Source organism: Oncorhynchus keta, chromosome 16, assembly GCF_023373465.1.
Source record: "Oncorhynchus keta strain PuntledgeMale-10-30-2019 chromosome 16, Oket_V2, whole genome shotgun sequence".
In the NCBI taxonomy this organism is placed as follows: Eukaryota; Metazoa; Chordata; class Actinopteri; order Salmoniformes; family Salmonidae; genus Oncorhynchus; species Oncorhynchus keta.
Window position 1 is genome coordinate 18,387,394 of NC_068436.1, and position 26,475 is coordinate 18,413,868.

Here is a 26,475-nt window from a genome sequence, read left to right on the forward strand (position 1 = left end):
AAACCCATCTACCTAGACTGTATTAGAACACACAAACCACTACCAAGACTCCATCTATCTAGACTGTATTTAGAACACATAACTTAGAACACATAACTCTAAACCCATCTATCTAGACTCTATTAGAACACATAACTAAACCCATCTACCTAGACTGTATTAGAACACACAACTAAACCCATCAACATAGACTGTATTAGAACACACAACTAAACCCATCTATCTAGACTGTATTAGAACACATAACTAAACCCATCTACCTAGACTGTATTAGAACACACAACTAAACCCATCTACCTAGACTGTATTAGAACACAAAACTAAACCCATCTATCTAGACTCTATTAGAACACATAACTAAACCCATCTATCTCGACTCTATTAGAACACATAACTAAACCCATCTACCTAGATTGTATTGGAACACACAACTAAACCCATCTATCTAGACTGTATTAGAACACACAACTAAACCCATCTACCTAGACTGTATTAGAACACATAACTAAACCCATCTACCTAGACTGTATTAGAACACACAACTAAACCCATCTACCTAGACTGTATTAGAACACAAAACTAAACCCATCTATCTAGACTCTATTAGAACACATAACTAAACCCATCTATCTCGACTCTATTAGAACACATAACTAAACCCATCTACATAGACTAACTATTTTAGAACACATAACTAAACCCATCTACCTAGACTGTATTAGAACACACAACTAAACCCATCTACCTAGACTGTATTAGAACACATAACTAAACCCATCTATCTAGACTGTATTAGAACACACAACTAAACCCATCTACCTAGACTGTATTAGAACACATAACTAAACCCTTCTACCTAGACTGTATTAGAAAACACAACTAAACCCATCTATCTAGTCTGTATTAGAACACAAAACTAAACCAATCTACCTAGACTGTATTAGAACACAAAACTAAACCCATCTATCTAGACTCTATTAGAACACATGACTAAACCCATCTATCTAGACTCTATTAGAACACATAACTAAACCCATCTATCTAGACTCTATTAGAACACAAAACTAAACCCATCTACCTAGACTATATTAGAACACACAACTAAACCCATCTACCTAGACTGTATTAGAACACACAACTAAACCCATCTACCTAGTCTGTATTAGAACACATAACTAAACCCATCTACCTAGACTATATTAGAACACATAACTAAACCCATCTACCTAGACTGTATTAGAACACACAACTAAACCCATCTACCTAGACTGTATTAGAACACACAACTAAACCCATCTATCTAGACTGTATTAGAACACATAACTAAACCCATCTACCTAGACTGTATTAGAACACACAACTAAACCCATCTACCTAGACTGTATTAGAACACATAACTAAACCCATCTACCTAGACTGTATTAGAACACATAACTAAACCCATCTACCTAGACTGTATTAGAACACACAACTAAACCAATCTACCTAGACTGTATTAGAACACATAACTAAACCCATCTATCTAGACTCTATTAGAACACAAAACTAAACCCATCTACCTAGACTGTATTAGAACACACAACTAAACCCATCTACCTAGACTGTATTTGAACACATAACTAAACCCATCTATCTAGACTGTATTAGAACACATAACTAAACCCATCTACCTAGACTGTATTAGAACACACAACTAAACCCATCTACATAGGCCGTATTAGAACTAACAACTAAACCCATCTATCTAGACTGTATTAGAACACATAACTAAACCCATCTACCTAGACTGTATTAGAACACACAACCAAACCCATCTACCTAGACTCTATTAAAACACATAACTAAACCCATCTATCTAGACTGTATTAGAACACATAACAAAACCCATCTACCTAGACTGTATTAGAACACACAACTAAACCCATGTATCAAGACTGTATTAGAACACACAACTAAACCCATCTATCTAGACTGTATTAGAACACACAACTAAACCCATCTATCTAGACTGTATTAGAACACACAACTAAACCCATCTACCTAGACTGTATTAGAACACATAACTAAACCCATCTACCTAGACTGTATTAGAACACATAACTAAACCCATCTACCTAGACTATTAGAACACTCTACCTAGACTGTATTAGAACACACAACTAAACCCATCTATCTAGTCTGTATTAGAACACAGAACTAAACCAATCTACCTAGACTGTATTAGAACACAAAACTAAACACATCTATCTAGACTCTATTAGAACACATGACTAAACCCATCTATCTAGACTCTATTCGAACACATAACTAAACCCATCTACCTAGACTGTAATAGTAAACACAACTAAACCCATCTATCTAGACTGTATTAGAACACATAACTAAACCCATCTACCTAGACTGTATTAGAACACACAACTAAACCCATCTACCTAGACTGTATTAGAACACACAACTAAACCCATCTATCTAGACTGTATTAGAACACACAACTAAACCCATCTACCTAGACTGTATTAGAACACATAACTAAACCCATCTACCTAGACAACATTAGAACACACAACTAAACCCATCTACCTAGACGGTATTAGAACACACAACAACACCCATCTATCTAGACTGTATTAGAACACATAACTAAACCCATCTACCTAGACTGTATTAGAACACATAACTAAACCCATCTACCTAGACTGTATTAGAACACACAACTAAACCCATCTACCTAGACTGTATTAGAACACAAAACTAAACCCATCTATCTAGACTCTATTAGAACACATAACTAAACCCATCTATCTCGACTCTATTAGAACACATAACTAAACCCATCTACCTAGACTGTATTAGAACACAAACCCATCTAACTAAACCCATCTACCTAGACTGTATTAGAACACATAACTAAACCCATCTACCTAGACTGTATTAGAACACACAACTAAACCCATCTACCTAGACTGTATTAGAACACACAACTAAACCCATCTATCTAGACTGTATTAGAACACATAACTAAACCCATCTACCTAGACTGTATTAGAACACATAACTACCTAAACCACATCTACCTAGACTGTATTAGAACACACAACTAAACCCATCTACCTAGACTGTATTAGAACACAAACTAAACCCATCTATCTAGACTCTATTAGAACACATAACTAAACCCATCTACCTAGACTGTATTAGAACACATAACTAAACCCATCTACCTAGACTGTATTAGAACACACAACTAAACACATAAACTAAACCCATCTACCTAGACTGTATTAGAACACATAACTAAACCCATCTACCTAGACTGTATTAGAACACACAACTAAACCCATCTACCTAGACTGTATTAGAACACAAAACTAAACCCATCTATCTAGACTCTATTAGAACACACAACTAAACCCATCTACCTAGACTGTATTAGAACACACAACTAAACCCATCTATCTAGACTGTATTAGAACACATAACTAAACCCATCTACCTAGACTGTATTAGAACACATAACTAAACCCATCTACCTAGACTGTATTAGAACACACAACTAAACCCATCTACCTAGACTGTATTAGAACACAAAACTAAACCCATCTATCTAGACTCTATTAGAACACATAACTAAACCCATCTATCTCGACTCTATTAGAACACATAACTAAACCCATCTACCTAGACTGTATTAGAACACACAACTAAACCCATCTACCTAGACTGTATTAGAACACATAACTAAACCCATCTATCTAGACTGTATTAGAACACACAACTAAACCCATCTATCTAGTCTGTATTAGAACACAAAACTAAACCAATCTACCTAGACTGTATTAGAACACAAAACTAAACCCATCTATCTAGACTCTATTAGAACACATGACTAAACCCATCTATCTAGACTCTATTCGAACACATAACTAAACCCATCTACCTAGACTGTAATAGAAAACACAACTAAACCCATCTATCTAGACTCTATTAGAACACATAACTAAACCCATCTATCTAGACTCTATTAGAACACAAAACTAAACCCATCTACCTAGACTATATTAGAACACACAACTAAACCCATCTACCTAGACTGTATTAGAACACACAACTAAACCCATCTACCTAGTCTGTATTAGAACACATAACTAAACCCATCTACCTAGACAACATTAGAACACACAACTAAACCCATCTACCTAGACGGTATTAGAACACACAACAACACCCATCTATCTAGACTGTATTAGAACACATAACTAAACCCATCTACCTAGACTGTATTAGAACACACAACTAAACCCATCTACCTAGACTATTAGAACACATAACTAAACCCATCTACCTAGACTCTATTAGAACACATAACTAAACCCATCTACCTAGACTGTATTAGAACACACAACTAAACCAATCTACCTAGACTGTATTAGAACACATAACTAAACCCATCTATCTAGACTCTATTAGAACACAAAACTAAACCCATCTACCTAGACTGTATTAGAACACACAACTAAACCCATCTACCTAGACTGTATTTGAACACATAACTAAACCCATCTATCTAGACTGTATTAGAACACATAACTAAACCCATCTACCTAGACTGTATTAGAACACACAACTAAACCCATCTACCTAGACTGTATTAGAACACACAACTAAACCCATCTATCTAGACTGTATTAGAACACATAACTAAACCCATCTACCTAGACTGTATTAGAACACACAACTAAACCCATCTACCTAGACTCTATTAGAACACATAACTAAACCCATCTATCTAGACTCTATTAGAACACATAACTAAACCCATCTACCTAGACTGTATTAGAACACACAACTAAACCCATCTATCAAGACTGTATTAGAACACACAACTAAACCCATCTATCTAGACTGTATTAGAACACATAACTAAACCCATCTACCTAGACTGTATTAGAACACACAACTAAACCCATCTATCTAGACTGTATTAGAACACCAACTAAACCCATCTACCTAGACTGTATTAGAACACATAACTAAACCCTTCTACCTAGACTGTATTAGAACACATAACTAAACCCATCTACCTAGACTGTATTAGAACACACAACTAAACCCATCTACATAGACTGTATTAGAACACATAACTAAACCCATCTATCTAGACTCTATTAGAACACATAACTAAACCCATCTACCTTGACTGTATTTGAACACACAACTAAACCCATCTATCTAGACTGTATTAGAACACATAACTAAACCCATCTATCTAGACTGTATTAGAACACACAACTAAACCCATCTACCTAGACTGTATTAGAACACACAACTAAACCCATCTACCTAGACTGTATTAGAACACACAACTAAACCCATCTACCTAGACTGTATTAGAACACATAACTAAACCCATCTACCTAGACAACATTAGAACACACAACTAAACCCATCTACCTAGACTGTATTAGAACACACAACTAAACCCATCTATCTAGACTGTATTAGAACACATAACTAAACCCATCTACCTAGACTGTATTAGAACACATAACTAAACCCATCTACCTAGACTGTATTAGAACACACAACTAAACCCATCTACCTAGACTGTATTAGAACACACAACTAAACCCATCTATCTAGACTGTATTAGAACACATAACTAAACCCATCTATCTAGACTGTATTAGAACACATAACTAAACCCATCTACCTAGACTGTATTAGAACACACAACTAAACCCATCTACCTAGACTGTATTAGAACACATAACTAAACCCATCTATCTAGACTGTATTAGAACACATAACTAAACCCATCTACCTAGACTGTATTAGAACACACAACTAAACCCATCTACCTAGACTGTATTAGAACACAAAACTAAACCCATCTATCTAGACTGTATTAGAACACATAACTAAACCCATCTATCTAGACTGTATTAGAACACATAACTAAACCCATCTACCTAGACTGTATTAGAACACACAACTAAACCCATCTATCTAGACTCTATTAGAACACATAACTAAACCCATCTATCTAGACTCTATTAGAACACATAACTAAACCCATCTACCTAGACTGTATTAGAACACACAACTAAACCCATCTACCTAGACTGTATTAGAACACACAACTAAACCCATCTACCTAGACTGTATTAGAACACATAACTAAACCCATCTACCTAGACTGTATTAGAACACACAACTAAACCCATCTACCTAGACTGTATTAGAACACACAACTAAACCCATCTATCTAGACTGTATTAGAACACATAACTAAACCCATCTACCTAGACTGTATTAGAACACACAACTAAACCCATCTATCTAGACTGTATTAGAACACATAACTAAACCCATCTACCAAGACTCTATTAGAACACATAACTAAACCCATCTACCTAGACTGTATTAGAACACACAACTAAACCCATCTACCTAGACTGTATTAGAACACATAACTAAACCCATCTATCTAGACTGTATTAGAACACACAACTAAACCCATCTACCTAGACTGTATTAGAACACACAACTAAACCCATCTACCTAGACTGTATTAGAACACATAACTAAACCCATCTATCTAGACTGTATTAGAACACATAACTAAACCCATCTACCTAGACTGTATTAGAACACACAACTAAACCCATCTACCTAGACTGTATTAGAACACAACAACTAAACCCATCTATCTAGACTGTATTAGAACACATAACTAAACCCATCTACCTAGACTGTATTAGAACACACAACTAAACCCATCTACCTAGACTGTATTAGAACACATAACTAAACCCATCTATCTAGACTCTATTAGAACACATAACTAAACCCATCTACCTAGACTGTATTAGAACACACAACTAAACCCATCTATCTGTAGACTGTAAACCCATTAGAGACACACATAACTAAACCCATCTACCTAGACTGTATTAGAACACATAACTAAACCCAACCCATCTGTATTAGAACACACAACTAAACCCAACTATCTAGACTGTATTAGAACACCAACTAAACCCATCTACCTAGACTGTATTAGAACACATAACTAAACCCTTCTACCTAGACTGTATTAGAACACATAACTAAACCCATCTACCTAGACTGTATTAGAACACACAACTAAACCCATCTACATAGATTGTATTAGAACACATAACTAAACCCATCTATCTAGACTCTATTCGAACACATAACTAAACCCATCTACCTAGACTGTAATAGAAAACACAACTAAACCCATCTATCTAGACTCTATTAGAACACATAACTAAACCCATCTATCTAGACTCTATTAGAACACAAAACTAAACCCATCTACCTAGACTATATTAGAACACACAACTAAACCCATCTACCTAGACTGTATTAGAACACACAACTAAACCCATCTACCTAGTCTGTATTAGAACACATAACTAAACCCATCTACCTAGACAACATTAGAACACACAACTAAACCCATCTACCTAGACTGTATTAGAACACACAACTAAACCCATCTATCTAGACTGTATTAGAACACATAACTAAACCCATCTACCTAGACTGTATTAGAACACACAACTAAACCCATCTACCTAGACTGTATTAGAACACATAACTAAACCCATCTACCTAGACTCTATTAGAACACATAACTAAACCCATCTACCTAGACTGTATTAGAACACACAACTAAACCCATCTACCTAGACTGTATTAGAACACATAACTAAACCCATCTATCTAGACTGTATTAGAACACATAACTAAACCCATCTACCTAGACTGTATTAGAACACACAACTAAACCCATCTACCTAGACTGTATTTGAACACATAACTAAACCCATCTATCTAGACTGTATTAGAACACATAACTAAACCCATCTACCTAGACTGTATTAGAACACACAACTAAACCCATCTACATAGACCGTATTAGAACTAACAACTAAACCCATCTATCTAGACTGTATTAGAACACATAACTAAACCCATCTACCTAGACTGTATTAGAACACACAACCAAACCCATCTACCTAGACTCTATTAGAACACATAACTAAACCCATCTATCTAGACTCTATTAGAACACATAACTAAACCCATCTACCTAGACTGTATTAGAACACACAACTAAACCCATCTATCAAGACTGTATTAGAACACACAACTAAACCCATCTATCTAGACTGTATTAGAATACATAACTAAACCCATCTACCTAGACTGTATTAGAACACACAACTAAACCCAACTATCTAGACTGTATTAGAACACCAACTAAACCCATCTACCTAGACTGTATTAGAACACATAACTAAACCCTTCTACCTAGACTGTATTAGAACACATAACTAAACCCATCTACCTAGACTGTATTAGAACACACAACTAAACCCATCTACATAGATTGTATTAGAACTAACAACTAAACCCATCTATCTAGACTGTATTAGAACACATAACTAAACCCATCTATCTAGACTGTATTAGATCACCAACTAAACCCATCTACCTAGACTGTATTAGAACACATAACTAAACCCTTCTACCTAGACTGTATTAGAACACATAACTAAACCCATCTACCTAGACTGTATTAGAACACACAACTAAACCCATCTACATAGACTGTATTAGAACTAACAACTAAACCCATCTATCTAGACTGTATTAGAACACATAACTAAACCCATCTACCTAGACTGTATTAGAACACACAACTAAACCCATCTACCTAGACTGTATTAGAACACAAAACTAAACCCATCTATCTAGACTCTATTAGAACACATAACTAAACCCATCTATCTAGACTCTATTAGAACACATAACTAAACCCATCTACCTAGACTGTATTAGAACACACAACTAAACCCATCTATCTAGACTGTATTAGAACACACAACTAAACCCATCTATCTAGACTGTATTAGAACACATAACTAAACCCATCTACCTAGACTGTATTAGAACACACAACTAAACCCATCTATCTAGACTGTATTAGAACACACAACTAAACCCATCTACCTAGACTGTATTAGAACACATAACTAAACCCTTCTACCTAGACTGTATTAGAACACACAACTAAACCCATCTACCTAGACTGTATTAGAACACACAACCAAACCCATCTACCTAGACTGTATTAGAACACATAACTAAACCCATCTATCTAGACTCTATTAGAACACATAACTAAACCCATCTACCTAGACTCTATTAGAACACATAACTAAACCCATCTACCTTGACTGTATTTGAACACATAACTAAACCCATCTATCTAGACTGTATTAGAACACATAACTAAACCCATCTACCTAGACTGTATTAGAACACACAACTAAACCCATCAACATAGACTGTATTAGAACACACAACTAAACCCATCTATCTAGACTGTATTAGAACACATAACTAAACCCATCTACCTAGACTGTATTAGAACACACAACTAAACCCATCTATCTAGACTGTATTAGAACACACAACTAAACCCATCTACCTAGACTGTATTAGAACACATAACTAAACCCTTCTACCTAGACTGTATTAGAACACACAACTAAACCCATCTATCTAGTCTGTATTAGAACATACAACTAAACCCATCTACCTAGACTGTATTAGAACACATAACTAAACCCATCGACCTAGACTGTATTAGAACACACAACTAAACCCATCTACCTAGACTGTATTAGAACACAAAACTAAACCCATCTATCTAGACTCTATTAGAACACATAACTAAACCCATCTATCTAGACTCTATTCGAACACATAACTAAACCCATCTACCTAGACTGTAATAGTAAACACAACTAAACCCATCTATCTAGACTCTATTAGAACACATAACTAAACCCATCTACCTAGACTGTATTAGAACACACAACTAAACCAATCTACCTAGACTGTATTAGAACACAAAACTAAACCCATCTATCTAGACTCTATTAGAACACATAAATAAACCCATCTATCTAGACTCTATTAGAACACAAAACTAAACCCATCTACCTAGACTGTATTAGAACACACAACTAAACCCATCTACCTAGACTGTATTAGAACACACAACTAAACCCATCTACCTAGACTGTATTAGAACACACAACTAAACCCATCTATCTAGACTGTATTAGAACACATAACTAAACCCATCTACCTAGACTGTATTAGAACACATAACTAAACCCATCTATCTAGACTGTATTAGAACACAAAACTAAACCCATCTATCTAGACTCTATTAGAACACATAACTAAACCCATCTATCTAGACTCTATTAGAACACAAAACTAAACCCATCTACCTAGACTGTATTAGAACACACAACTAAACCCATCTATCTAGACTGTATTAGAACACACAACTAAACCCATCTACCTAGACTGTATTAGAACACATAACTAAACCCTTCTACCAAGACTGTATTAGAACACACAACTAAACCCATCTATCTAGTCTGTATTAGAACACATAACTAAACCCATCTACCTAGACAACATTAGAACACACAACTAAACCCATCTACCTAGACGGTATTAGAACACACAACCACACCCATCTATCTAGACTGTATTAGAACACATAACTAAACCCATCTACCTAGACTGTATTAGAACACACAACTAAACCCATCTACCTAGACTGTATTAGAACACACAACTAAACCCATCTACATAGACTGTATCAGAACACACAACTAAACCCATCTATCTAGACTGTATTAGAACACATAACTAAACCCATCTACCTAGACTGTATTAGAACACACAACCAAACCCATCTACCTAGACTATATTAGAACACAAAACTAAACCCATCTATCTAGACTCTATTAGAACACATAACTAAACCCATCTATCTAGACTCTATTAGAACACATAACTAAACCCATCTACCTAGACTGTATTAGAACACACAACTAAACCCATCAACATAGACTGTATTAGAACACACAACTAAACCCATCTATCTAGACTGTATTAGAACACATAACTAAACCCATCTACCTAGACTGTATTAGAACACACAACTAAACCCATCTACCTAGACTGTATTAGAACACAAAACTAAACCCATCTATCTAGACTCTATTAGAACACATAACTAAACCCATCTATCTCGACTCTATTAGAACACATAACTAAACCCATCTACCTAGACTGTATTAGAACACACAACTAAACCCATCTACCTAGACTGTATTAGAACACATAACTAAACCCATCTATCTAGACTGTATTAGAACACACAACTAAACCCATCTACCTAGACTGTATTAGAACACACAACTAAACCCATCTACCTAGACTGTATTAGAACACACAACTAAACCCATCTACCTAGTCTGTATTAGAACACATAACTAAACCCATCTACCTAGACAACATTAGAACACACAACTAAACCCATCTACCTAGACGGTATTAGAACACACAACAACACCCATCTATCTAGACTGTATTAGAACACATAACTAAACCCATCTACCTAGACTGTATTAGAACACACAACTAAACCCATCTACCTAGACTATTAGAACACATAACTAAACCCATCTACCTAGACTCTATTAGAACACATAACTAAACCCATCTACCTAGACTGTATTAGAACACACAACTAAACCAATCTACCTAGACTGTATTAGAACACATAACTAAACCCATCTATCTAGACTGTATTAGAACACACAACTAAACCAATCTACCTAGACAGTATGAGAACACATAACTAAACCCATCTATTTAGACTATTAGAACACATAACTAAACCCATCTACCTAGACTGTATTAGAACACACAACTAAACCAATCTACCTAGACTGTATTAGAACACATAACTAAACCCATCTATCTAGACTATTAGAACACATAACTAAATCCATCTATCTAGACTCTATTAGAACACATAACTAAACCCATCTACCTAGACTCTATTAGAACACATAACTTAACCCATCTATCAAGACTGTATTAGAACACACAACTAAACCCATCTACCTCGACTGTATTAGAACACATAACTAAACCCATCTATCTCCTCTCTGAAGTGTGCATGTGTAACAACTGAAATTCGACCTTGCACTCCTTCTAAATCTGATGCCCGACAGCGAAGTCGACGACGTTGCACACAACATTAGAAGGTGCGACAGTTCGCCAAGTGGTTAGAGCGTTGGGCCAGTAACTGAAAGGTTGCTAGATCAAATCATTGAGCTGGCAAGGTAAAACATCTGTCGTTCTGCCCCTGATCAAGGCAGTAAACCCACTGTTCCTAGGCCATCATTGTAAGTAAGAATTTGTTCTTAACTGAATTGCCTAGTTAATGAAAATGCCATTTTTAAAAACTTTCTCAAATGTTCAAGAATACTTAACTTTGTTCGTAACATATTCTAGTGTTGGGAACAGAAAACTGTACTGAGATCAGATGTTTAATTTACTATGACATTAGCAGAATGTTGGCCCAGTTACATATTGCCCATCTTCTCCCACTGCTGGCCACTGTGCTTCCTCTCATCACCATATTTGGTAGTGAGTGGAAACCCCCACAGGATACTTCAGGTTTTTATCCCTTGTGATGCATTAGTGTTTTCCATTTCACCTGTGCTAGAACTGTAATGCAAGGTGTACTCAGGGCTAAAGTCAACTAGGACCAGAAAAACCAGTGATGTGTCATACATGGGAGTTTCCATAAAAAAAAACCTGTTGTGCGTATTGACAAAACCGTCCTACAATCTAAGCTAGATGCCCTCAATCTCAAACAAATGATCAAAGAACCCACCAGGTACAACCCTAAATCCGTACACATGGGCACCCTTATAGATGGGCACCCTTAAGACCAACTTGCCCACCAAATACACCTCTGCTGTTTTCAATCAGGATCTCAGCTATCACTGCCTCATTGCCCTCATCAGTCAAACGCTCCCTAAACCACTTATGCGAGCAGGTCTTTCTAACCAACCTGGCCTGGGTATCCTGCAGGATATTGAACTTATGCCGTCAGTAGAGGATGCCTGGTTGTTCTTTGTAAGTCATTTCCTCACCATCTTAAATAAGTTGGTTGTGGTAGTGGTAGTTGTGGTAGTGGTGGTTGTGGTGGTTGTGGTGGCACTGGTGGTGGTAGTGGTGGTGGTAGTAGTGGTGGTACTGGTGTTAATGGTGGTTTTAGTGGAGGTTGTAGTGGTGGTATTAGTGGTGGTGGTTGTGGTTGTACTGGTGGTGGTAGTGGTGGTATTAGTGGTGGTGGTAGTGGTGGTTGTGGTGGTGGTGTTGGTTGTGGTTGTACTGGTGGTGGAAGTGGTGGTATTAGTAGTGGTGGTGGTGGTGGTAGTGGTGGTTGTGGTGGTACTGGTGGTGGTTGTGGTGGTTGTGGTGGTACTAGTGGTGGTAGTGGGGGTATTAGTGGTGGTGGTTGTGGTGGTACTGGTGGTGGTTGTGGTGGTTGTGGTGGTACTAGTGGTGGTAGTGGGGTATTAGTGGTGGTGGTTGTGGTGGTTGTGGTGGTTGTGGTGGTACTGGTGGTGGTAGTGGTGGTATTAGTGGTGGTGGTTGTGGTGGTACTAGTGGTGGTAGTGTTGGTATTAGTGGTGGTGGTTGTGGTGGTAGTGGTGGTTGTGGTGGTACTGGTGGTGGTTGTGGTGGTTGTGGTGGTACTAGTGGTGGTAGTGGGGGTATTAGTGGTGGTGGTTGTGGTGGTACTGGTGGTGGTTGTGGTGGTTGTGGTGGTACTAGTGGTGGTAGTGGGGGTATTAGTGGTGGTGGTTGTGGTGGTTGTGGTGGTTGTGGTGGTACTGGTGGTGGTAGTGGTGGTATTAGTGGTGGTGGTTGTGGTGGTACTAGTGGTGGTAGTGTTGGTATTAGTGGTGGTGGTTGTGGTGGTAGTGGTGGTAGCAGTAGCACCATCTCTGACCAGTAGGGCAGGTATCTTACACAAACCAAGTCCTTTCAAATCAGTGACCAGATAGACGATATGTGGATAGGAGGCCTTTTTAAAAATTTTGGATCATAAACTTTAAAAAGGAAGGAGGACCAAGGCACTCTTCATATACTAATTAAAATGCCTTTATTCGTATGGCATGTTCAATTGCAACAACGTTTTAAAATCCGACTCTTTTCGGCTACATGGCCTTCTCCCCTCAGACGCACCACAAACTCCCACTGCAGGACCCTGGCCATGGTATCCAGGAAGTCGCCGCCACCGGTGCCGCCTAGCGACTGCAGGGTTCCGTTGACTTCTACCCCTGACCCCGAGGCCTTTGTTGCTCAATTTCTTCAACAAATGATCAGGTCTATTTAATTATCAAACATACATTAGTAATGGAAAGGAAACACAGACTCTTTGTTTAAGTATTAAAAAATGCTCCTTTAGTAATAAAATTGTAGGCAGAAGTTGGTAAAGAGTGTAGTATAACAGCATATGATAGCTCTCCCCAGGTTCTGCATAATGTCTAAGACATCATGTATCTCATATAGCCTCCCCAATCCCCCTTAGGAGAGGAGAGGAGAGAGAGGAGAGTTAGAGAGAGGAGAGGAGAGGTGGAGAAAGGAGAGGAGAGATAGGATAGGAGAGGTTGAGTGGAGTGGAGAGGAGAGGTAGAGGGAGGAAAGGAGTGGTAGAGAGAGGAGAGGAGAGAGAGGAGTGGAGAGGAGTTAGAGAGAGTAGAGGAGAGGAGTTAGAGAGAGGAGAGGAGAGGAGAGGAGAGGAGAGGAGAGGAGAGGAGAGGAGAGGAGAGGAGAGGAGAGGAGAGGGAGAGGAGAGGAGAGGAGAGGAGAGGAGAGGAGAGGTGCATAGGTAGAGAGAGGAGAGGTAGAGAGAGGAGAGGTAGAGAGAGGAGAGTTAGAGAGAGGAGTGGAGGGGTGGAGAGAGGAGAGGAGAGGTGGAGAAAGGAGAGGAGAGATAGGATAGGAGAGGTGGAGTGGAGTGGAGAGGAGAGGTAGAGGGAGGAAAGGAGTGGTAGAGATAGGAGAGGAGAGATAGGAGTGGAGAGGAGTTAGAGAGAGTAGAGGAGAGGAGTTAGAGAGAGGAGAGGAGAGGAGAGGAGAGGAGAGGAGAGGAGAGGAAGGTGGAGGAGAGGAGAGGTAGAGAAATGTTCATGACAGAATAAAGGATTGGTGTGTGGGAAAGTAATGAAAATATGGGAGAATGGAATGAAGATACATTGAAATGCAGAGAGCGAGCGAGAGAGATACAGTGGGAAAGATAAAGGAAAGATAGAGAGATACACAGTAGTGAAAGCCCAAGCAACCACAGACTTGGTTCTCTCAATGAGGCTGGTGACAGTCAGTGGAGGATGGTGGGAGGAGCTATAGGAGGATGGGCTCGTTGTAATGGGGTTTCCATACTGGAACTCTATGGGAAATAACATATTCAGTCAAACTAACCAGCTCTGGCAGAGTTACTAAAACAGGCAACCACATTTCAAATGCAGACGTTCAAATTCAGCCTTCATATTGGGAATGTGAAAGTAACATTTGCTCATCAAATCAAATGTATTTATTTTGCCCTTCTTACATCAGCTGATATATCAAAGTGCTGTACAGAAACCCAGCCTAAAACCCCAAACAGCAAGCAATGCAGGTGTAGAAGCACGGTGGCTAGGAAAAACTCCCTAGAAAGGCCAAAACCTAGGAAGAAACCTAGAGAGGAACCAGGCTATGTGGGGTGGCCAGTCCTCTTCTGGCTGTGCCGAGTAGAGATTATAACAGAACATGGCCAAGATGTTCAAATGTTCATAAATTACCAGATGGTCAAATAATAGTAATCAGAGTGAACAGGTCAGGGATCCATAGCCGCAGGTAGAACAGTTGAGAGTTGAGAGAGTGGAACCGGCCAGGCAGAGACAGCAAGGGCGGTTCGTTGCTCCTTTCCTTTCACCCTCACACCACTGGGCCAGACTACACTCAATCATAGGACCTACTGAAGAGATCAGTCTTCAATAAAGACTTAAAGGTTGTGACCGAGTCTGCGTCTCCTCACATAGGTAGGCAGACCATTCCATAAAAATGGAGCTCTATAAGAGGAAACGATGCCTCCAGCTGTTTGCTTAGAAGTTCTAGGGACAATTAGAAGGCTTCTTGTGACCGTAGCATACGTGTAGGTATGCACGGCAGGACCAAATCGGAAAGATAGGTAGGAGCAAGCCCATGTAATGCATTGTAGGTTAGCTGTAAAACCTTGAAATCAGCCCTTGCCTTAACAGGAAGCCAGTGTGGGGAGGCTCATGACATCGCCTGAACACACACACACACACAAATACACACACACACACACACACACACACACACACCTGTAGTCCTGACAGACACAGCTCTCCTCCTTCTGTTGCTGTCACAGAGTTAACAAAATGTTTGAAAATGTCTGCATTTGTTGTGATGATCAGAGGCCCAAATTCTGCACACACACACACACACACACACACACACACACACACACACACACACACACACACACACACACACACACACACACACACACACACACACACACACACTGTGTGGACTGATTGCGTAAGATTTGATCAGAAGTGAAAATATATTCCACACAAGTAAAAGAACTTTGGGTTAAAACAGTTATTCGGCTCCAATTTCAGGGAAGCATTTGTCATGTGATGTAACAATAATGTTGGAGTTGGACAGCACTAACAGATCTGGGACCAGGCTAACACCCACCTGTGTCCTTGAGGGGACCAGGATGTATGTTGCTGCTGATCTGGGACCAGGCTAGCACCCAAATGGGTCATTGAATGGGACCAGGATGCATGTTCCTGCTGATCTGGGAACAGGCTAGCACCCAAATGGGTCATTGAATGGGACCAGGATGCATGTTCCTGCTGAACAGTTTAACACCTACCTGGGTCGTTGAAGGGGACCAGGATGTATGATGAAGGTTCCTGCTGGGTTCCTCTCTTACTGTCGATGATGGAGAAGGACACTCTCTTAGCCTCAGTGATGTCATCACTCATACTGCCTGTGGTGTCGATGACAAAACACAACACCGATGACTGGGTGATGTCCATTATCCTGGGAGGGAGAGACGGAGTGAGGGGGATGATAGAGAGTTGTAAAGAGGGAGGGAGAGAGAGAGGGAGAGAGAGAGAGGTGTGACAGAAGAGATAATGAACGTGTGAATGAAGGTTAGTCAAAGCTGCTGTATACTTCATACAATCTGTATGCTTTGGTATGGAGGTATCTGCTGTCTACTCAGAGGTGGTGATGACAGACAATTCATATTGTTTGGGTATGGAGGTATCTGCTGTCTACTCAGAGGTGGTGATTACAGACACATCATGTTGTTTAGGTATGGAGGTATCTGCTGTCTACTCAGAGGTGGTGATGACAGACACATCATGTTGTTTTGGTATGGAGGTATCTGCTGTCTACTCAGAGGTGGTGATGACAGACACATCATGTTGTTTAGGTATGGAGGTATCTGCTGTCTACTCAGAGGTGGTGATGTCAGACACTTCATATTGTTTGGGTATGGAGGTATCTGCTGTCTACTCAGAGGTGGTGATGACAGACACTTCATGTTGTTTGGGTATGGAGGTATCTGCTGTCTACTCAGAGGTGGTGATGACAGACACTTCATGTTGTTTAGGTATGGAGGTATCTGCTGTCTACTCAGAGGTGGTGATGACAGACACTTCATGTTGTTTAGGTATGGAGGTATCTGCTGTCTACTCAGAGGTGGTGATGACAGACACTTCATGTTGTTTGGGTATGGAGGTATCTGCTGTCTACTCAGAGGTGGTGATGACAGACACTTCATGTTGTTTAGGTATGGAGGTATCTGCTGTCTACTCAGAGGTGGTGATGACAGACACTTCATGTTGTTTGGGTATGGAGGTATCTGCTGTCTACTCAGAGGTGGTGATGACAGACACTTCATGCTGTTTAGGTATGGAGGTATCTGCTGTCTACTCAGAGGTGGTGATGACAGACACTTCATGTTGTTTAGGTATGGAGGTATCTGCTGTCTACTCAGAGGTGGTGATGACAGACACATCATGTTGTTTAGGTATGGAGGTATCTGCTGTCTACTCAGAGGTGGTGATTACAGACACTTCATATTGTTTAGGTATGGAGGTATCTGCTGTCTACTCAGAGGTGGTGATGACAGACACATCATGTTGTTTAGGTATGGAGGTAACTGCTGTCTACTCAGAGGTGGTGATGACAGACACTTCATGCTGTTTAGGTATGGAGGTATCTGCTGTCTACTCAGAGGTGGTGATGTCAGACACTTCATGTTGTTTAGGTATGGAGGTATCTGCTGTCTACTCAGAGGTGGTGATGACAGACACATCATGTTGTTTGGGTATGGAGGTATCTGCTGTCTACTCAGGAACAGAGTGGAGAATCATCGCTGTAGCCTGACAACACAACATCAGGAACAGAGTGGAGAATCATGGCTGTAGCCTGACAACACAACATCAGGAACAGAGTGGAGAATCATGGCTGTAGCCTGACAACACAACATCAGGAACAGAGTGGAGAATCATGGCTGTAGCCTGACAACACAACATCAGGAACAGAGTGGAGAATCATGGCTGTATCCTGACAACACAACATCAGGAACAGAGTGGAGAATCATCGCTGTAGCCTGACAACACAACATCAGGAACAGAGTGGAGAATCATGGCTGTAGCCTGACAACACAACATCAGGAACAGAGTGGAGAATCATGGCTGTAGCCTGACAACACAACATCAGGAACAGAGTGGAGAATCATGGCTGTAGCCTGACAACACAACATTGGGAACAGAGTGGAGAATCATGGCTGTAGCCTGACAACACAACATCAGGAACAGAGTGGAGAATCACGGCTGTATCCTGACAACACAACATCTTACAGTAACTTTTGCATAGTATCACATGAAATTTAAACATGTCTTCTAACTAGGTGATATACAGTATTGTTACATACTGTACTCTACACACTGTGATTGAATCAGGACTGATACTGTAGGTGATATACAGTATTGTTACATAATGTACTCTACACACTGTGGTTGAATCAGGACTGATACTGTAGGTGATATACAGTATTGTTACATACTGTACTCTACACACTGTGATTGAATCAGGACTGATACTGCAGGTGATATACAGTATTGTTACATACTGTACTCTACACACTGTGGTTGAATCAGGACTGATACTGCAGGTGATATACAGTATTGTTACATACTGTACTCTACACACTGTGGTTGAATCAGGACAGATACTGTAGGTGATATACAGTATTGTTACATACTGTACTCTACACACTGTGATTGAATCAGGACTGATACTGTAGGTGATATACAGTATTGTTACATACTGTACTCTACACACTGTGGTTGAATCAGGACTGATACTGTAGGTGATATACAGTATTGTTACATAATGTACTCTACACACTGTGGTTGAATCAGGACTGATACTGTAGGTGATATAAAGTATTGTTACATACTGTAGGTGATATACTACACACTGTGATTGAATCAGGACTGATACTGTAGGTGATATACAGTATTGTTACATACTGTACTCTACACACTGTGGTTGAATCAGGACTGATACTGTAGGTGATATACAGTATTGTTACATACTGTACTCTACACACTGTGGTTGAATCAGGACTGATACTATAGGTGATATACAGTATTGTTACATACTGTACTCTACACACTGTGGTTGAATCAGGACTGATACTGTAGGTGATATACAGTATTGTTACATACTGTACTCTACACACTGTGGTTGAATCAGGACTGATACTGTAGGTGATATACAGTATTGTTACATACTGTACTCTACACACTGTGGTTGAATCAGGACTGATACTGTAGGTGATATACAGTATTGTTACATACTGTACACTACACACTGTGGTTGAATCAGGACTGATACTGTAGGTGATATACAGTATTGTTACATACTGTACTCTACACACTGTGATTGAATCAGGACTGATACTGAATGTGTAAATACGTCATTTCTTCATGATTACCTTTTAACGGAAATCTGCTATTAACATAAGAATTTAATCAACCTCTTGAATCCAAAGTGATTTCCAGTACAGTGAGTGTATACATTTAGAGTTTAGGATATGTGACTCCAGCAGGAATCAAACCCACCACCCTTTACATTGCTAGGACCACGCTGTTATCAACTAATCCAAACCGGACCTCAATTCTCAACCCAGGAAGCACCATCAATGTGTTTCACCTTTGCTAGATTACACAGCACCAGCAACACTGTATGACTTGTATGACTACAACATCAATTATTGTAACTTTAGTGACCCAGGTCAGATGTACAACAATGGAACCCTTTTATCCAAACACATCAGAATGTTTGCTGAACGTTGCTGGAATGCAGACATTCAACATTCTGTTCTCCAGAATTCTTGAGAGAACATTGACCCCCACTTCAGAATCTGTAGAAATATGTGATTGTGTGTCAATGTATCGTCCTTCTCAAGGCGTTTGTTGTTATAATGACACAATCACCCACAGGGACAACTGTTAACATCCACTTAATGTGCAATGTGCATACGTGTTTGGGTGTGTCCAGTGTGTTGACATTCTGAACGACAGAATGTTATGTTATGGAGACAAAAGAAAGAGTGTGTGTGTGTGTTAGAGTGTGAGCTGTATTTATCTGTGCAAACAGACATCACTGTACATATACAGTATAGTTGTTGGATTAGGTGCTACCTCTGCAGTGGCTGGACTCCAGCTTTAACTACACAGTCAGCCGCTGTGATACCAAACACACATAGGTCACGTCCCAATCTGATTCATTCCTTTCCTTGTCCTCTTTCCTTGTCTCCTGTCATCGTTCCTTTGTAACCACCACAGATCTGAAAGACCTTGCCATATGAAAGCAATATGATGGAAAACCCATAGAATGAAATAGAATGTAATGAGTCTCAGTGGGGAAAACATCTGGGTCTCACACTGACATAACAAGGTAAAGGAAACAACAATAGGAAGCTGTTTGAGAGTCATTGGGATTCTGCCTAAATCATTGTCTTGACATGAAGCACTGTGGGTACAAGAGGTCAGAATCTCACCAGCTGAGAACATGATTGGCAAACGAAGCTTAGAGACAACTGACACTCCCTGCCAATGCAGTTACCCTGGTAACCTTTGACAATTCCCCCTCTGGCTACATACAAATACAATAATACTCTGAGCAAAATTATGTCGAGTATGACTATACCTCACTATCACACAGGTAGTAGTTGTGGAATTGTTAGGTTAGATTACTTGTTGGTTATTACTGCATTGTCGGAACTAGAAGCACAAGCATTTCGCTACACTCGCATTAACATCTGCTAACCATGTGTATGTCACAAATATAATTTGATTTGAATATGTTACATTGTAATGAAGAAAATGAAGTGAAAGATTTATCCAAATTGAAAGAGAAAGTAACTTTAAAGTTGTCTTTCAGTCGAGACGTCAACGTCACTGTGGGGTGGATCATCATTATCACAGCTATTTAAAGAAACACATGACTGGGATGACTGAGAGAACTGATCCACCGTAAGAAGAATTTGATTGAAGAGCTCCTTGCATCACCAGTCACAGTACTAGTACAGAGTACAGGTGATGATTCTCCATTTGACAGGATGTAGTACAGAGTACAGGTAATGATTCTCCATTTGACAGGATGTAGTACAGAGTACAGGTAATGATTCTCCATTTGACAGGATGTAGTACAGAGTACATGTGATGATTCTCCATTTGACAGGATGTAGTACAGAGTACATGTGATGATTCTCCATTTGACAGGATGTAGTACAGAGTACAGGTAATGATTCTCCATTTGACAGGATGTCGTACAGAGTACAGGTGATGATTCTCCATTTGACAGGATGTAGTACAGAGTACAGGTGATGATTCTCCATTTGACAGGATGTAGTACAGATTACAGGTAATGATTCTCCATTTGACAGGATGTAGTACAGAGTACAGGTAATGATTCTCCATTTGACAGGATGTAGTACAGATTACAGGTAATGATTCTCCATTTGACAGGATGTAGTACAGATTACAGGTAATGATTCTCCATTTGACAGGATGTAGTACAGAGTACATGTGATGATTCTCCATTTGACAGGATGTAGTACAGAGTACAGGTAATGATTCTCCATTTGACAGGATGTCGTACAGAGTACAGGTGATGATTCTCCATTTGACAGGATGTAGTACAGAGTACAGGTGATGATTCTCCATTTGACAGGATGTAGTACAGATTACAGGTAATGATTCTCCATTTGACAGGATGTAGTACAGAGTACAGGTAATGATTCTCCATTTGACAGGATGTCGTATTAATGATTCTCCATTTGACAGGATGTAGTACAGAGTACAGGTAATGATTCTCCATTTGACAGGATGTCGTATACAGTGATGATTCTCCATTTGACAGGATGTACAGGTACAGATGATTCTCCATTTGACAGGATGTAGTACAGATTACAGGTAATGATTCTCCATTTGACAGGATGTAGTACAGAGTACAGGTAATGATTCTCCATTTGACAGGATGTCGTACAGAGTACAGGTAATGATTCTCCATTTGACAGGATGTAGTACAGAGTACAGGTAATGATTCTCCATTTGACAGGATGTGATATTTTATTCCAGTCTTACGAACAGGGATCACTTATTGTTGTTGTATCACTTGGGTTGTTGAATTAAGGGTTCATTTCATTTTTTTTAATGTTTGATTATACTTTCAACATGCTGTAGATTTGAGGTCAACAACTTCTGCAACATGGGTGGTGGATATCTCTTAATTGATGGTGAGATGTTTTAATAATGTTTTATGATGACAACAGTTGTGTATGTATCTGTAACTTTGCATCATTTCACTGGTTTTGTTCTCATCTTTAGATGTGACGTTCACTGAGAAGAAGACAAACAGAATCTCTGTCTTGATGTTGATTCTCTGTCTTCACTGTGGACTGGTGAAACAGGTACACTAAGAAAAATATAACCTCACACTTAATATTTCATTTACCTAGTTTAGTTTATTTAGCCTGATTATAATAAATGATTTCAAATCAGGAAATCACGTTGAGTAAACGAAAAGCCAATAAAATATTCATTCATAGAACCTTACATTTAACACCAGCAGGGTTCATTTATAAAAAAGTAGAACATGTACTCCTTTTACAGAGACATAAGAAGAGAAGATAGTGTCCCACTACTGTTGTTTCTAACAAGAAAAGAGAGTCCTTAAATGTGGGCAATGCCTGTGAATAGTCTTCATGTAGTTTTGACTACGCCCTGAGCTATGCAGGAAAAACTATTGTGGATCATATCTTCGACATCCTGCTTCAGGACTTGGGCGGTGGCTTTATGTTGTACTTTCATTGTGCACATTGACTTAAAACAACAGACCAACACACAAGACTTAATACTCGTTTTCCTCACATTTAGCCTCACAAACAGGAAACTGTGTCCAATAAGGGACTGGTAAACAACTCATCACCCAAGTAGGAACCTGTTAGGTCTGTATCAGGAGAATGTCACTAAAGAATGTTACTGTTACAGAACACGATTTTCCCACTGGACATGGCACCTGATTCCGTTGATGACAAATACGATGGCTGCAGAGACGAAGCCTTCAAGAGGGTGGATGACTACTACCTCCCACATGAGAAAAACACCACCACTAACTTCAGAAGAGCCTGGGACATAGCAGAGAAACATGCATCCATTCCAACAGATGGTCTGCAGAAAGTGCATTCCGTCTCTATGTATTTGTACACAAATAACAAACCCCAACCTCCTTCTGAATCCATCTACATAGACTTCAACAAAGCAGTTCGACAAGGCAGGTATGGTTATGGAACATCATTCCAGTACCATTCCCTGCACTTCTATCTGACTGACGCCATGCAGATTCTCAAACAAAGTCAAACAACATGTTGGACCACCTACCGTAGAACCAATGTAACTTTTGATCGGGATGTTGTCAACAAAGAAATGCGCTTTGGTTATTTTGCCTCAAGTTCTTTACATAAGAGTTTATAGGATTTTGGAGACACATCCTGCTTTGAGATCAACACATGTTTTGGTGTTAACTTGACATATTACTCTGCATATGCAAACGAGGGGGAAGTTTTGATTCCTCCCTATGAGGTATTCAAAGTGACCAACATCCAGACAAAGTCAGCAGTCAGCAACCTGTGGTGTAAAGTCGTGTACACTCTGAAGAGCACTGGGAAATGGAAGAGTGACCTGAATTGTAAAGCAATAGATACAGGCTACTGCTACATGAAGCTACTAACCTTGTTCATTGTCACAATAGTGTTCATATATTTACAACACTAAAATAGTGATTTTGTCAGACAGTATAGGCAGCAGCTCTATAGAGATTAGATGATGACATGGAATGACATACTAAAGTCATAAAATAAAACCAATGTAACAGAAATATTTAATTAAAGTAATGTGAATAAATGTTGGATAAAACCTATTAAGTGATAACAAGTAATGGTCAGTCACTACCATCATGGGACTTTTACTAATAGTTGTATTATGTGTTACATCATTCAACCTACATAACGCATAGTGTATTGTTTAAAAAATAATACAAGGATTTTTATTGTCAAACTGAAACCAAACCAACCTCAAAAAGCACGAATCGCTCAGCACTACCTCCTATCGTGGAACCAAAGTCTATTTTGATCAGTACAAAATATCCGTTTCGGTACCTTCACTTTGAGCACTACAGGCAAGAAAATAGTCAGAGATTCATTTGGAGCGACGTCCTGCTTTGAGATCACCACATGTTTTGGAGCTGACATATCACATTACTCTGTATTTACAGGAGAGAGAGAAGTCTTAATTCCTCCCTATGAGGTATTCACAGTGACCAACATCCAGACGAAGTCACCAGAGAATAACCTGTGGTGTGAAGTCATCTACACATTAGTGGCCACTGTAGTTTGGAAGAATTGAACTGCAAATTGGTGCCAAAATAAATCAGAAAAGCAGTTATTTTGATGTTTTACAATCAACAGAACAGCTGCTACAGGCAACATAATGCTCTTTAATTATGTTCTGTATAGTACTGATCATCCCACCACCAATGTACAACGGGAAGTCATCTGAAACAAATATATCTTTCTCAGCTCTCAGGTGTAATGATCCTGTTAAATGTTTAAACCCGCATTACTTCCTCAGATTAATAATACGATTATTTTTGTGAAATAAAAAATGTAATGTGATTTGTAATTTCATTATATTTTCAGCATGTGCACTCCAGCTTTTGTTAAATAAATAAAACAATTGAGCATGATTAAATCCCATGTCCTTATGTATCCACTACCTGTACATCAATTATAAAGATATGAATTTCATCTCACTTCAAGAAAATGTGTCTGTTCTTAGGTTATAATTAGAATGAACTACAAATATATTTAGATTTAAGGAAAGATTCAATGATATAGACAAAGGTAACCTGAAGCTTCATTGACTGTGCAGTTGGGCATCAGATTGCTATAGCATATGATGTGGTTACCTGATAAATTTATGTTCCACATCTATCCAGGAGTTGTGAGATCTGGCAGGCAACTTCCATGTAGTCAGCCTGGAACGTAGCCTACCTCATTAGGGGGGTTGGATGAGAGATGGGAAGGGACTCAGTTACCAAGAAGCTTTCAGCAGCCATCATGTTGATAACCAGAGACAACCGAGTTCATAGGGTGGCAGTGAACTGTCATAACATCTACTGACTATTCACAGGTTAACTGTCATAACTACCTACTGACTAAACTGGTTATTTTGACAACTGTTTGCACTGAACTCAGCCTGATGATGACTGTGTCACACCTTCAAGATAGCCTCAGCCTTGATAGCAGGGGGTTTCTGAAGGTGGAAGATCACAAAAGTTACCTTGTTAGTGGGACAGATATAAACAGAAGTCAGAAGTCACTCTGATGATTGACTGATGACTGGTATCATTCCACACGTTATCAAATTAATAATATTTCATGAAATATTTAAATGGACAATAAAGATATTCTATTATATACTATTGTGTGTACTTGTGTGTTTGTGCGTGCCAGGGGCTTTAGTGTTTGTGGTTTGAAGGGCACACTACTGTATGTGCACAAATAACTAACCCAAACCCATCTACCTTCACTATATTTGAACAAAGATAACTAATCCAAACCCAGCTACCTAGACAGCATTAGAAAACACAACTAAACCCATCTACGTAGACTGTTTTAGAAAACATAACTAAATCCATCTACCTAGACTGTATTAGAAAACATAACTAAACCCATCTACCTAGACTGTTTTAGAAAACATAACTAAATCCATCTACCTAGACTGTATTAGAAAACATAACTAAACCCATCTACCTAGACTGTTTTAGAAAACATAACTAAACCCATCTACCTAGACAGCATTAGAACACACAACTAAA

The 26,475-nt window shown here is 39.1% G+C and overlaps 2 protein-coding genes and 1 long non-coding RNA gene across 7 annotated transcripts in view; 2 read left to right on the top strand and 1 right to left on the bottom strand.

Moving 5' to 3' along the window:
- The window catches only part of LOC118383269 (CD209 antigen-like protein E), a 139,175-nt gene that overhangs the window by 54,891 nt on the left and 57,809 nt on the right, over nt 1-26,475 (bottom strand). The gene's annotated exons all lie outside the window — the stretch shown is intronic.
- Nucleotides 19,255-19,980, top strand: LOC127908020 (uncharacterized). The gene is made up of 3 exons (XR_008065905.1): nt 19,255-19,396; nt 19,536-19,601; nt 19,668-19,980. It is a non-coding gene; the product is annotated as an uncharacterized LOC127908020 (long non-coding RNA).
- Nucleotides 22,561-24,602, top strand: LOC118371772 (T-cell ecto-ADP-ribosyltransferase 1-like). Its single transcript, XM_052464976.1, has 4 exons — nt 22,561-22,634; nt 22,782-22,834; nt 22,926-23,008; nt 23,589-24,602. Exons 1-4 carry the CDS (start codon nt 22,576-22,578, stop codon nt 24,069-24,071), a joined length of 678 nt encoding a protein of 225 aa, XP_052320936.1. The 5' UTR covers nt 22,561-22,575; the 3' UTR covers nt 24,072-24,602.

Bases quoted from the DNA above. Each gene is read 5' to 3' on its own strand.
- LOC118371772 (XM_052464976.1), top strand. From the start codon at position 22,576: ATGTCGTACAGAGTACAGGTAATGATTCTCCATTTGACAGGATGTAGT. The intron at 22,635-22,781 runs GTAATGATTCTC...AACATGCTGTAG, and splicing joins GGATGTAGTACAGAGTACAG to ATTTGAGGTCAACAACTTCT. The intron at 22,835-22,925 runs GTGAGATGTTTT...TCTCATCTTTAG, and splicing joins TGGATATCTCTTAATTGATG to ATGTGACGTTCACTGAGAAG.